General features: G+C 44.5%; 1 protein-coding gene across 3 annotated transcripts; it reads left to right on the top strand.

Annotated features, from left to right (window-relative positions):
• The first annotated feature begins 6,952 nt into the window (after nt 1-6,952).
• LOC108042915 lies at nt 6,953-14,282 on the top strand. Of its 3 annotated transcripts, XM_017121408.2 has the most exons (8): nt 6,953-7,150; nt 7,205-9,259; nt 9,727-9,856; nt 9,910-10,040; nt 10,097-11,867; nt 11,934-12,142; nt 12,200-14,098; nt 14,158-14,282. In XM_017121408.2, exons 1-8 carry the CDS (start codon nt 7,013-7,015, stop codon nt 14,179-14,181), a joined length of 6,357 nt encoding a protein of 2,118 aa, XP_016976897.1. In that variant the 5' UTR covers nt 6,953-7,012; the 3' UTR covers nt 14,182-14,282. The 3 variants fall into 3 exon arrangements, with proteins under 3 accessions (XP_016976897.1, XP_016976896.1, XP_016976895.1); XM_017121407.2 differs by having other exon boundaries at nt 12,203-14,282; XM_017121406.2 differs by having other exon boundaries at nt 12,200-14,282.
• Nucleotides 14,283-14,360: the final 78 nt, after the last annotated feature.

Here is a 14,360-nt window from a genome sequence, read left to right as displayed (position 1 = left end):
TAAAAAAAAAACAAAAAGAAATATCATTTAACTACCATAGAAAAGATAGGAAAGGAACATGCAAATCCACAGAACGTCGTTATTTTCACGATTGAATCTCTCTTTCTGCATGACACTTATTTAAATAATTAAATTATAAGTAAAATCATGTTAGCATGTTAAATAATATAAAATAGTTATTTTTAAGACGATTAAATTCCCATTTAATTAAATTCAACATGGGGATGTTCGCCTCTTTCGTGGGTTGCTATGTTTTCAAAACAGTTGCATTTATTTTACACCAGGCTGCAGACATTGGCCTGTCGACCCGCATATGGCCATATGCATTCCGCACCCAAACGGGAGTGTACCAATGCAGCTGAGGGTGGTTTTTGGAAAGGTCATTGGGCTTGTTCAGACGGAGTTCGGTGCTGCAGTGTCAATGACGCACCATCTAGCTCCTCTTCTCCCTCTTTCCGTCTTTAGCGCAGCTATAAGGCCAAAGACAAAGGCAAACAAACAGAGATAGGGGTGTTGGCAACAATCTGTAGCGAATGGCATGCAAAACGCAAAAGCGTTCCTGATCGCTGGCAGCTTAAACATTTGCCTGCGATAAGATTGCGCATAGCTCCCCTTTTTTAGCCTTCACTTCACTCCTAACACTTTTTACTCCTCTCACTTCAGGTCAAGTGAACAAATATTTGCGATTTGGAGTTGGGGAATATATATCAAATAAGTTTCCATATGCCATCAAGACAAAACAAGAAAGGAAAGCTAACTTCGGGCGGAGCCGAAGTTGATATACCCTTGCAGAATACTCTGTAAATTATATTCTCCAAAATTATTCATTTGATGCATTCTTAATACTCATAAAAAATCCCAACTTTCTAATTTTAAAAACACCAAAGTTATGGCATTTCCAATCATTCAGTTATATGACAGCTATAGGATATAGTCGGCCGATCCTTATGAAATTTGATAGGTCGGATTGATTGGCCAAAAATAAAACCCATAGAAAATCCCAGCTTCCTATTTTTTCAAACACCAACGTTATGGCATTTCCGATCAATCAGTTATATGGCAGCTATATGATATAGTCGGCCGATCCTTATGAAATTTGGTAGGTAGGATTGATTAGCCAAATATAAAACCCATAGGAAATCCCAGCTTCCTAACTGTACAAAGTTATGGCATTTCCGATCAATCAGTTTTATGGGAACTATAGGATATAGTCGTTCCCACATATATACTGCGTGCAAAGGAAAGAAGGGTGTGTGCAAAGTTTCAATTCGATAGCTTTAAAACTGAGAGACTAGTTTGCGTAGAAACAGACAGACGGACAGACGGACATGGCTATATCAACTCATGAGGTGATCCTGATCAAGAATATATATACTTTATAGGGTCGGAGATGTCTCCTTCACTGCGTTGCACACTTTTGAAAAAAATTATAATACCCTCTGCAAGGGTATAAAAATGTAAATACAGATTATTGTAGTATACAAAAATGCAAACGCAACCAACCCGATTCAAATAGCGCATACAAGTGGCCTGATTACAGAAAACTATTTGTCAACCATATTCAGATGATTTCGTGTCAGGGAATTAGTTCACCTAGAAAAGATCAGGGCAGGCAAGAGATAAACCAGAAGATCAGGAAGAGTCATTCTCCTTTCCTACAAAGAAAAAAAATACAAATATGCGTAATAAAAAGTTGTAAGCAATATACAAATATAGTAACAGTAATTGAAATATTCGAATTACTGTTACTATCGGTCACTTTTTTAAGGATTATAAATACTCTTTGATTTTCCTGCAATAAGTCTAAAAATTATAACCAAAAGGAGTGGAACTGGATAATCAATGGATACATTTGGATTTTTGATCACTTGCTTGGCACTTGGCCTTTCAACGCCAGACTCAGATCAAGAATACGAAAAAGAAGGGGACGGGAACTACTACGTCTGCACGGCTCGCTTCTATTCTTAGCCCGCTGTCGATCCTGCTAATAGATCGCGGCAATAATTTAATGGACATCTTACCCCTCTCACCAGTTGCTGCCTGCCTTCGGGGGGGATTATTCGCCTCTTGATTTTCTCAGTCGTGATGCCTTTTTGTCATGCGAGAGAATCGAGACCAAAAACTTCGCCTTATAGGGACGGTGCTATCCCCACCCCCGCCCACCTCCTGCGACCATTTCACAACCCACATATGGTGGCCTGGCCATGACTTGGATTTATATTTAGTCCGCTTCCTGCTTCTGCCACTTGAGATGGGAAACATGAAAACGAAAATGGATCGGGAATGAGACCATAAATGGGAAGACCCTATGAGGCAGGGAAATGTTTGTCGAAATTGTATTGATTGCACTATAATTCTCGTGCTCTTATTGTTCGAACTACACTTTGTCCGTGATTTCTTTAAGTCGACGGTGAAACAACCCTTTTATTGAAGTTCGGAACTCTTCTCGGCTGTCAAATCGGGGGTCATACATATGTATGCCATCTTTCTTGGTACGACGCGCTGGAGAGGAACTAAAATTAGTAACGGAATCGTATGTTTTTGGCTTTCTACTCGTTTCTAAAAACCCCTCGGCACTTATAAAAATGTTTAGCTTAATTGCTTGGAGAGACTGACGAACTCTTGAAAGAGCCCAGAAAAAAAGGAGAAATGAGTTCTTAAATTGAAAATAGAAGCATTGACCTAAGTTCTGATATTAACTTGTTTTGCAAAACATATAACTAATATTGAATTGGGTTTTATGTTTATATTATATTTATACTCTTGCAGAGGGAATTGTAATTTTACTCAAATATTTGCATCGCAGTAAAGGAGAAATTAAATCATAAAGGAGAAATTAAATCATAAAGAAACAAATTACAATTATGAAAGAAAAGTGTTAATATTGATATATTAAGGTTTTTTACTTTTTAAAAAATGTTTTTTCCGTTCTCGAAATATAAAAAGATTAGATCATCTAGCTGCGATTGGAACAAAAATGTGTTGAAAAATCGACTTAACCTTTTTTGTTGTTATGATCAATAATAGATAGAATATTACATTTGTGTTTCATTTGGTGAAGCTATTTAAGAGTATATAAAGTTCGGCTGTCAAAGCTATCTTATTTTCTTATTTTATTATGATGGAGTAATTCAATATTTTTTACTGGATCTTAAGTTACTTAACATAGATAAACCTGATATAAAGATGCTCCATAACTTTGCAACTGAAAGTGAAAAGTAGCTTGAACGAACCGCACAAACCGCAAAACCGGAGAAGCTTTCAAGGGAGGAAGAGCCCAAAGTACCGGAACTGAGAGAAAAGTACATTACTACTCAAATTAATTCTGCCTAGTTTTTACTGCAGTTTGAATGCAACATTAATTGGAACAACAGCGCCGAATCGCCGAGGGTATTCCAGAGTTTCTTCTAGTCTGCCAGTAGTCAGTCGCCATAGGGCTTCTCCCCGATGCAATTGAATAGAGGACGATATAGAGAGAAAGGGGAGTGCGTTTTGAACTTTCGTGACCCGAGAGATTTCAAAGTTTCAAAAGTTGAGAGCAGTAAAAGGGTAGAGTGAGTTATTGTTTTTTTTAGCAACACATTTTTAAAACAAATGGGTTAATATTCCGAGTCTTAGTTATTTACACAATGGGTCTATATATTATAAATATTTAAATAAACATGAACTTTACTGATCTCAACCAACACACTAAATTTGCATAAATTTTAATTAAGCCAGGGTCTAGTACGTTATAAATCAATCTATACTATATCTGCTCCATATTATACAGCGAAAAATGTTATGTCATCACAACCGGGTTTCTCATACGAATTTCGATTCCACTTCTTTATTAACAGTTTTATGAGTACTCCGGCAGTCCTCTGCCACTCCATCTTCGTCAACACCCAATTTCTGCCCCCCTAAAAGCTCAACCCATCAATTGTTCCCCATTTAAAGCGTTTTAGTTTGTCGCCATAAAATTTTTATCGCAGATTTGGAGCAATAAACTGTATGAATTGAGGCAGCAGTGGCCATTTGTTGTTGGGTCAGCCCAGAGTTTTTTCTGAAACCGTTAGAGTTGAAAGAGCTAAGCGGAGTTTAATTGACGTCGCCAACCGATGCTAATGCTAATTTGAACCGATTTGGTTCAAGATATTTGAAGAACCAAGGCGGAGAAATAATCGAATTATGAAAAAACGGGCCAAGCAACAACAGAATTCGAAAAGAATCCGAGAAGAATAGGCAGAAAATAACAATCAGTTGTACGCATATTCGAGACAAGAATTAAGCAACCAAAAATGTGAAAATTAATTATTTCAACCCCTGTTCAGATCTTGCTCCCCATCCAAGCACTTTTTACTTTTGGCAAGGTAAGCTTAAAATTCAAAAGAATTAGGGAGAATCGTTGGGTGAACGGTACAAGACTTCTCCGGTTTTATCTCTGATTTCGCTGGAGAGATTGAGATTGTTTTCGTGTGTTGTCAACAAACCCATAAACAAACACCTAAAAATGGCAATATCATAACTCTCGTCGTTCAAAACAAAAAGTTCGCATTAATAAAAAAAAAACAACGGATAAAGTGCAATAAATTGGAGTCGCCTTCGCTTTTCCACTTTGGCTTTGCCTCCTTAATGGCGGCTTTATTCCCCTTACTCCCCGAAGACACTGGTAGACTGCTACCTAATTTTTTACCCCGCAGAGCGTAACGCCACGCACGCGCTGAAGATTACAAAAGGCAAAGAAGGGGGAGAGAGGACGCAAGAGAACTTTTTGCTCAGGCACAGCCTCAAAAAAGGGCAGCTACATTTTTTGATCCTACTTCTCAGCTTTACTGCCTTTATTTTAAGGTAGGCGGATAATCTACTTTGGTTGCCAACTGGCAACAACACGAGGATAATTCCCTAGATGGGAACAGCCACAGTAGTTCTTGAATGCCCTGCAGGAAAGTGTTATATTTGTTTTGGTACATTTACAAAAACTTCTAGTTAGTATTTCCATTATGAAAAAGTAATGAAAGCTTCTTGAAAATGAAGACTTGCGTATTAATTTGAAGAAGAGAAAAGTTCAACTATGTATATTTTTTTCCCTCTTAATATGGTTCTTAGTCGAGAGATGTTATTTTGTTAGTTAACAATAGCACTGGTTTTTATATACTGGGATTTCATATATCCATATGAAAAATTTAGATTATGGCTAATAACTTAGTCATCGTAAACAGTTATAAAATAAATGCTATATTTAAAAAAATAGCTAGTTTTAAATTTGATAAGAATACCACTAACTAATTAAAAGTTACTTGATTTTAAAACCAATTTGAAGGAGAATTAAAAAATATAAACAAGCTAAAGAGCCTTGTTATCAGATATATCTTAAAGACTTTATCTTACCTGGACAGAAAAAAATAATTTTTAATAAGACAAATTCTCAAACAATATGTAAGAAAAATGTATTGAGTCAGATCGAAAAAAGAAGAGCTTGGAGTAGGTATGGTGCAGATTATGGTTTTATATTCATTGCAAGGATCGTGAGCATCGCCTCCGCTTATTCTTCTCCTCCTTTTTCCCCTTCGTTTCACTTTAGCTTATTCCCCTTTTTCGCGGCCGCCAGGGAGTCGATTGTTGTTGCTATGTGAGCTCATCGCCAAAATCACTGGCCACGCCCCAAAGTGACGACACAGGCGCCAAAAGGAGTTGAAGTCGCTCTCTTTCTCTCTGTCTCGCACGTTAAGTGCCCACTCCAGAGAGATAAGTATCTCAAGGACGCACTCAAAAGAGAAGCGAGTGGGTGGTTAGGGACGGAACGAGCAGGGACATTTGCTCGGGGTCATGGCCGTGAGTCACGCTTGTAACCGTCCGCAAAAACGTGAGTCAATGCACTAAAGTTAAGGAACTTAAGGAGTTACAAGGAGTAGGCGGAGTAAGAAATTCAGATTATGCAATAAGAATGTGGTCCTTTCTCTTTCCGCACAAGTTTAATCGATTTGTTATTGTTTTTCAACTCCGTCTTCACGTTTGCGTTTGCTTTTGTTTGTTTTTGTTTGAGGTGGAGCGGATCGGAGTTTTATTAACGCTTTTTAAACTAATTAAACACGCGAGTTTGACTCTTACACAAGTTTTTCTAGTTTTTGACTACAAAAATAATAGCAGCTGGATTTTGTAGTAGTTGTTGTTGCTGCAGGAACAGTTCCGAAGGGAGAAAGGGCGGGGGAGTGAAAGAGAGAGAGCACTAGCAGCCGGCTGCTGCACACACACACAAACTTACGCACATGGAAATTTTTATTGATTTTTCACACTCACACAGTAACGGTAAACAGGAGCTGTACCCAGATAAGGGCGATAGGGATCAAAAGCAAAGGGAAAAGATAATTGCAATTCACAACACAAAATAAACAAAATATGTGCACTCCCGCTTAAATGGGATTAATTATCAGACTCTCTCTCTCTTTATCTCTCTCTGCTTATTGCTCCTTTTATTTATTTTAATGCACGCTTAAAAAAACAAGGCCGTTCACTATAACAAAATGAAATACACAAAACAATTCACAAACTTGCAAAAACAATTGCTGTAGGGGGGGAAGGTACAACTACCGTTATCCCCAGCGACTTACTTTTTTCGGCGTGGCTTTACTTTTGGCAGAAGCCTTGCTTTAGCACAACTATTTTATTAACCACTTGTTTTAGGCGCTCAGTTCGCAAACTCCGCCCTGTATTTTCACTTTAATGTTTAGACAAACGCGCGTAAATGGTTTCAACTTACACTAACGAGCGAAAAAGTCGCGTCCGCTCACTGCCAATTCAAAATACGAATGAGCGCAAAGCGAAAAGTGATAAAGTGATAGATATGGAGACCCAGTGTTGACAAATACCAATGGTGCTTATATCTGGCAGCACTATATGGTGTGTGTCTGGGCTAAGACGATTTGGCGATCTGGTAGCTTTTTTTCGAAACGGTAAATGGTTTAAAGTTTTTTGAATCACGTGTTCGTTTTTTTTTGGGTTTTTTGTTAATTAATTGAGTTTCTGGCGCAAAATGCTGCTGTTGCACCTGCTGCTCTGGCCAGCACTAATAGCCAGTGTCCCCTCGCCGCCCTCCGCTTCCCTTAAAGCCGAGGTAGCCAAACTGCGTGGTGAACTAGAAAAAGCTCTGGAGGAAGGCGACGAAGCAACTGTAGGTAAATCGCATTTTAAGCCGCTTTCCATTGACTATCTTAGTTTATCCCAGCCGGCAGTGGTGGTGGCTCCCGGATGGACCCAGCAGGCTGGTCACCCGCCCCCTGGGAACGCCTCCAAAGTGGTGGTGAACGACTCCACGCTGGGCAGCGCCGCCATTATTCGTCAGGAGATTCAGCAGGCGGTGGCTAGCCAGGGACAAAGCCCAGAAATCCTGCAGTTGGAGACGCTGCTAAGGGCCAGGGGAAGTACCAAGGGGAACCCGGCCCAGGTAGCCAATCCCCGCCAGGAGTTGCTGGGGGCAGCCGGCCAGGATGGCCAACTGGCAGCCAATGTGGTGGAATCACGCTTGGCAACGCAGAACATCGATTTGGAGCAACTGCAGCGCTTGGAGCTGTCCAAGAGGCGCACGCGCGACATGATCATCCTAGGTCGCATAGAGGAGTTGCTAAACTTCAGCCTGCCCGCGGATGTGGATCGCTGGCTGACCCTGCAGGCCAATGGAAGTGTCTATCTAGTGGGCCAGCAGACGGATTGCTTCCTGGTTCTAACTGGGGAATTCATCCCCTTGACGACCTATGTCCATCCCTCTCCCGTGACTGCTTTACTTGGACTGGATCGGTGGAACAACCGGAAACATGTGCAGGAGGGACTGGTGGTGATTGCCTCCCAAGATCAGCTCATCTGGCTGCGCTTGGAACCCAGATCGGGACTCACAGCCTTCTGGCACTGGACACTGGGCTTGACTTCGACCAAGATAAGCGCCTTTAGCCTGGAGAGACGGGACTTCCTGGCCCTCGTCAGAAACCACACGCTCAGCATTTACGCTTATGACCTGGAGGCGGAGGAGTTCTGGATTGCGCAGCGCCTGCAGCTGCCAGAGACGATCTCTGACTTGGCCATCCTCGATACAGGCAGGGAACTGCTTCTGGCTGTGGGTCAGTGGGATGAGGTCCTAATATACGCCTGGAACTCCAAGGGAGAGCCGCTTCAGCTGCGCCAGCGAGTTCAAGCACCTGAAGTGACTGCCATGACAGCCTTCCAAATGGGCGGACGGAGCTATCTGGCGCTGGGCGGGATACTGCCCCAGATCCTGGTATATATGCAGGGTAAACTTGTACCACGCACCATACTCGGACAGAACTTTGGCTTTGTAGAGCACTTCTTACCCGTGCCCGTGCGCAGTTACCGAGATGACCTACTCCTGCTCGTCCAACATCGAGTTGACTTCGATCCACATTCCCTGCTCGTTCTGGAGGTCCTAGTGTGGAATGGGGATGCCTTCGAGGCGGGCTTGCCGCCACCTTGTGGTGCAACCAATACCTATGGCGCAGACTGCATGCTGGACCAGGAACAGGGTGTTGGCATCGTAGGAGCGGCCTTGCTTCGCCAATTGGATCAGCCGCCTTTGGTGCTGGTGCCCAGGAAGCAAGCTCCGTCGAGCATCTTTCATCTGAAAGCGCAGCTGTTGGTAAGAAATTCGGAGACACAAGACCTGCAGGAGATACGCCAGTTCATGCAGGATTGGTTGCACACTCAGGAGGAGCTGATTCAACTAGTCGGGGAGCTCTTTATGGAGGAGGACCAAGATAGTGTGCCCTACGAGGCGGTATTTACTCCTTTGGTGGTCAGCGAAGGCGGAACCATTGAGGAACTCTTTGTGAACGAGACCCGCTGGACGGGTGCGGATGCTGCTCTGAATATGTGGGAACTGCTTGAGCAGATTGGCTTGTTGGACGAGGAACTCAGTTCCAAACGGTCGAAGCGCCACCCTGAGGCGCTTTTCAACTATCACTACGAACAATTGGAGGTGGAAGCCATTGAATCTGTGGAACTTATCTTAGAGCGGCTCAACAATGCGCCTTTCTACATTCAAAACGCCTCCCTGGAGTTTCCGTTGGGAACCTTAAATGTGCAGCAATTAGAAGTATTGAAATCTCCTAGGGAGGAGGTTGTTTCAGTGGAGGGCATAGAATCCCACGCGGCTCTGCAGCTGGCTGGGGATTTGAACTGCATTTTTATTAATGGAATGGAGTGGGACAAACTGCTTCCAGAACTCGTGTGGCGCCATCAGCCCCTAAAGCTTTTTCAGTTAAATGTGGAAGGAGTAAGTGGTTTCTTCCTGTAATCTTCTCAATTGCTAATTGTTTTTAAGTGTCCTGGCCAAAAACAAACCCTTTTTATTTTTCTTTAGTAAACCAAATTAGATTATCATGGAAATTTCACAACGGAGATTTTTTTTTCCAGCACCACAAAAAAGCTATAAAAAATGTTTTTAAATGTTTAGTTTAAGCTAAACAAAAATTAAAAATCCTTGTTTTTTCAGTACATGTCATCTTATATCTGTGCAAAAGTTTGGCTAACAACTTGTTGAGTAAAGAATGCAAAATTTTTTCTCAAAATTTTGCTCAAAATTAAAAAATAAAACTAAGATTGACGCTTCTAAAGGGCGCAACTTCCAACGGCTATATTTTTGAGAGTTTTGTACGATCGAATTGATGCGTTGGAAGTATGCCCTACGCATTTTAAACTAACTAAAACAATTTTTTCTTCAAAACCCATGTAACCCCTCAGCCTGTCATATACGAGGATGCACTGCATGTGAGCTCTCTCAACGACCTGAGCTTCCCAGCAGATTTTCTTTGGTCGCAGCAAAATGAAACAAGTGTTGTCCAGGCGCCTAAGGAGTTTACGCAAACGCTCTGTAAGTAGGTGAAACAGAAATAGCCTCTTCTTTTAATAACACATTTTTAATAGCTACCAATGCTGTGGACACTTCAGGCACCATAAACGCAGTGAATCCGCAGGATATCGTCACCCTCAGTGATTCGCAGGACTGGATGGGGCGGGTCACCTTCTCTCACTTGGAGGTTTCTGAAGAATTGGAGGTGAATATATTGGCCTTTCCCAGCCGATTCCAACAAGTAATCCCTTGCTTATCTAGCTTAGCGGCAGTACCAAGGGACGCCAGTTCGGGGAAGCGCCTTTAAATCCCACTCTGCTGGAGTCGCGTAAAATATTTGCCGACTGCCATTTCGACCAGCTTTTTGTAAGGGGACCTGTACGGCTGCTTGGAAAACTGGATAACGACAGCTTTGACTCCCTTTTCGACGATCTTGTCCAGCGTTCGCCTGACTTCGGCAATGAACTGCTTATAGCTGGAGGCAAGCGGGTGGATCAGCTTCTCCTGCCAGTGGATGCCCATGTGGCAGATAGTCAGCTGAGTGGGATTCCCCTTAATGACTTTGTAACCAGGCATACGCAGCAAACTCTTCGAAATCTGACTCAACTAGGAGGATATGTTTACTTTCATCAGCTGGAGCTTGGTAAGGGCTCCTCCTACGATGGAGTTCGCCTGCAGGAACTTCTCTCTAACAGTGTGCGACTGGATGGGACATCGCCTCTGATTTCGCTTCTCACGCGTCTCCGATTTGTTGGTTATCCTCCTGAACTCACCCGACTCCTGGTGGATCGCCGCTTAAACCAGCTTCCCCTGTCCAGTGGCTACCAGCTGCTCCATGAACCGATCCATCTGAACACAGCCAACTTCAATCGCCTGGAAGCAGAGCAAGCTCAAGTGAACCGTGATGTGACTGGAAGGGGACTCGTCAACGGGCAAAACCTAAGCAATATACTTCACAAGCAACCGCGCACTTGGTCAGGTGAAGTGCACATTCAGGAGCTCATCCTCCCCCAGGGAGTGCAAGCGAACCAACTGCAGGGTATAAAAGCCAACCTTCTGCTGGGATTTCTGCAGCAGCTGGACGAGCTCCCGCTGCTGATTCTCCAGGGTCGCCTCCAGGTTGAGCGCATCGCCGTGAGCGGCTTCGTGCAAGTGGCGGAAGCCTTAAACACGAGGGATTTAAATGAAATTCAACGGCAGGTGGTGTGGTTGGATAGACCCAACGAACTAAGAACTCGTTGGATCCTGAGGGAGCCTCCCCAGTTCCAGAGAAACCTCCATATCTTGGGCAGCTTCAACGAGCGCCTGCTCCCGGAATTGCTAGAAGATATCGTACTGCGGTCCGAGGGGCAAGAGGTGCTAATCAAGGGTACCAAGAGCTTCCTGGCTCCCGTACACTTGGAGGAACTTCATTTGGCTGCTTTAAACGGGATTCCCTTCGAGCATCTGGCCAACAAAGTGAATCCGCTAAACCTCACTGGATATGTTCGGCTTCAGGGACGACTTTTTGTGGAAGATCTAACGCTAAATGGTCAACTGAACGAGGACACGGATTCCCCCTTTCAAATTGAAAAACTTCTCCGTTGGGATCCGATCTTGCAAACTTTCATCCAGCGGAGACTCGTTGAAGTTCCACCAAAGGAGCTGGAGCATCTGGTGGTGCGGGGCCACCTGGGAAACCGCAGCCGGGAGCCCCTACATGAGCTCTTCGATCAGCTGGTCTTCAAGCAGCAGCCTGGGATTCATCTACACGACCACAAGACTTTTACGGGGCGTGTTCGCATCGAGGATGGGGCCTACATAAATATCTTTAATAGACTTGATCTGCAGCAGCTCCTGGGACAACTTGTCTTTACAGATTCGAAGGAGGAGGTGGATTTGGAGACTCCTGTTCGCTTCGCGGCTGCCGTTAAGATGGCTCATCTGCAGGCAGAGCGCCTTATGCTCTCGGGGGAGCTGCTTGATGGATGCAATGTGAGCCAGTGGCTCCGGGACACGGCTCGTGTGGATCACGATTTTAAACCGCGCAAGCGTGAGCAGAAGATATAAATAAATCTCAATTTTTAATTGGTTCTAATTTTTTACAATTATTTTTCAGTTGCCTTCTCGCAAGGATCACTGGACGGGAATTCCCTGAACTTGGAGGAGCTTAATCATGTGGATATGTCGCAAGTTGTCACCCGACACACGGAGCAACACTTAAATGATCCCATAAGTGCACAAGACCTTTTCCTAGATGGGAAACTGGTTGTGTGGGGCAGGGTTAATAATCGAAATCTATCTGAGGAGTACGCCAACACTTTAATGGTGCGTTAGCTAATGCAAAACCCATACGAAATAATCGTCGAGACTCACTTTCCCCAGCAGATTAATCCTCATATGAAGCAGCGCGTGCAGTCGCCCCTTTTTATGTCCGGCATAAATGTCAGCGGATCCCTAAAGGTTACTTCTCTCGTTAAAGGACTAAACCTGAGCGATGTAGCCATTTTGGGTCCAGATCCTGTGCGCTTGCAGTCGCCGCTATATTTGGCCACCCTCAAAGCCCCCTTTTTAAGAGCAAATCAGAACCTTAACGGATTTGCTTTCAGGGATTGGTACGATCGCAGCCTATGGGCGCAGGGTAGAGAGCAACAGGAGATCACCGGTAACTGGCGTGTTAAGAAGCTCCGTGTTAAGCAGCCAGATGGGTTGCGACCACGTCGACAAAGTGCTCAGGAGAGCTACCGGGAGTTGTGCGAGGAACTGACCAGGATTCTGCTGCCGTATCAAGTTCAAAAGTTGCGAAAGAGTTTCTCCTTGAAGCAGGAGAAGGATCACGGGGATGTGCGTCGGGTATTTTCGTTGGAGGCACCAGGAGGCATAAGTTATCTACTGATAAACGAGCACGGCTGCTGGACGCGCATCCATCGCTGGAATGGATCTTCGTTCGACCGATCTGGAGCCTTTCAAAGCGGACCTGTGGACGAGGTAGCTGCTTTAAGAGTGGGAAACAAAAGCAGCAGCCAGGAGTTCGCTTTTATGACTAGCTACGAGATGCCGGAGGATGAGCACGAGGCCAGCTGGGGTTGCAGCGAACTGAAGCCCAATCTCTTGAGCTGGCAAATTGACAACCAAACCAAAGATACTAAGCAGACGTATATACCAGGGAACACCTTAAGGAATCTCAAAGAGCAGCACGAGAAGCTCAACAGTCGGCCATTGGCGATTCCCAGTTATCAGCAGGGTATCAAGAATCTTAACCGCCCAACCATCGAATCCCAGATGGGTTCAAAATGGCAAGAGGAAAAACAGAAATTAGATCCCTCGGATCTGGCCAGGATTCGGAGACGCCTGCTCGACACTTTGGAGTTCCGGTTGCAGGCGGAGGTGAATATCACCCAGCTGAGTATTCCCGAAAGCGATCTTTTCGACGAACACTTGGTAGAGGATTTCCTGGCGCTAATGCGGCAGCTGCATAGCTTGCGGAACCGGCTGGCGACGGACAGTCTTCCACTGCCGGACACTCCTGCCAGAGTCCTGGCAGCAAGGAGTGCGGAGCTCATATGGCCTGTGCTGCAAGAGCTGCGAGGGATTTCGAGTGAAAACGGCACCGGGTTCCAAGAACGAGCTCTCGAGCAAACGCTGCTAGATGTGCTGGCGCTGGCCAACGATGGAAATGGCTCCGGGGATGACGAGAAGCTGCATGCTGTGATTCAAAGATTGAGAAGACTAAAGGATGAGCTTTATGAGCAAGATGAGAGCCCAGAGGAACCGGCAGCCTCCTCTTCGCACAAAGAAGAGCAGTCCCTGCCACTTCCAAACGCCAGCTGGCGGCCTGTTAAAACCCTCCGTCTGCATGTAGGACCCACAAACCGGGCCCTGCTGCTCTACGCCCGCCTGACCGTGCTGACACCCTCGGATGGCCCTCCCCCCACCACACCCTCAACTGCCCCGGCTGCCAACATTCAGCTGCATCATGCGAATGGATCACTCTTTCAATCGCTGGCCGCAGAGCGTGGAGCTGGCCATCTAACCACTTTGCGAGTGCGCGATGAGACGCTGCTGGCCTTTGTGGAGGGATGTTGTTGGATACGGGTGCTGCTCTACCGCGGAGTGCAGGGATTCGTCGACTTTTCCCGTTTTCGCGCTCCTCACACTGACGGTGGGAACCAAGATGGAGAGGTGTTGCAACTACTATTTCTCCGATTGCCTCTCCCTCGGGCGCCTGGAGCCACGTACTCCTTGGCTTTGGTCCAGGCCAGAGGCGTCACCTTCTACGAACTGGTAATAGTTGGATTACTAGAACCGTGGCTTAAATGCACATAGCTGAACGATTTTTCCAGAGAAAACAACATCGATGTGGATGAAAATGTACAGATTATACCAATAGTTAAATCCTATTTATGAGGATCCTTCCGGTAAAACTTTATATAACTTCTCATATATTTACTTGTTTTTTAGTTGTCAATAATATGTTAGATTGTTAATTATGTTATTTGTTAATTATGTTATTTGTTAATTATGTAATTACCTAAATGGATGCTTA

This window comes from Drosophila rhopaloa, unplaced genomic scaffold (genome assembly GCF_018152115.1).
Source record: "Drosophila rhopaloa isolate 14029-0021.01 unplaced genomic scaffold, ASM1815211v1 contig_3, whole genome shotgun sequence".
Classification (NCBI taxonomy): domain Eukaryota; kingdom Metazoa; phylum Arthropoda; class Insecta; order Diptera; family Drosophilidae; genus Drosophila; species Drosophila rhopaloa.
This window is presented reverse-complemented; position numbering and strand designations above follow the sequence as displayed.

Bases quoted from the DNA above. Each gene is read 5' to 3' on its own strand.
- LOC108042915 (XM_017121406.2), top strand. From the start codon at position 7,013: ATGCTGCTGTTGCACCTGCTGCTCTGGCCAGCACTAATAGCCAGTGTC. The intron at 9,857-9,909 runs GTAAGTAGGTGA...CATTTTTAATAG, and splicing joins GGAGTTTACGCAAACGCTCT to CTACCAATGCTGTGGACACT. The intron at 11,868-11,933 runs GTGAGCAGAAGA...ATTATTTTTCAG, and splicing joins CGATTTTAAACCGCGCAAGC to TTGCCTTCTCGCAAGGATCA.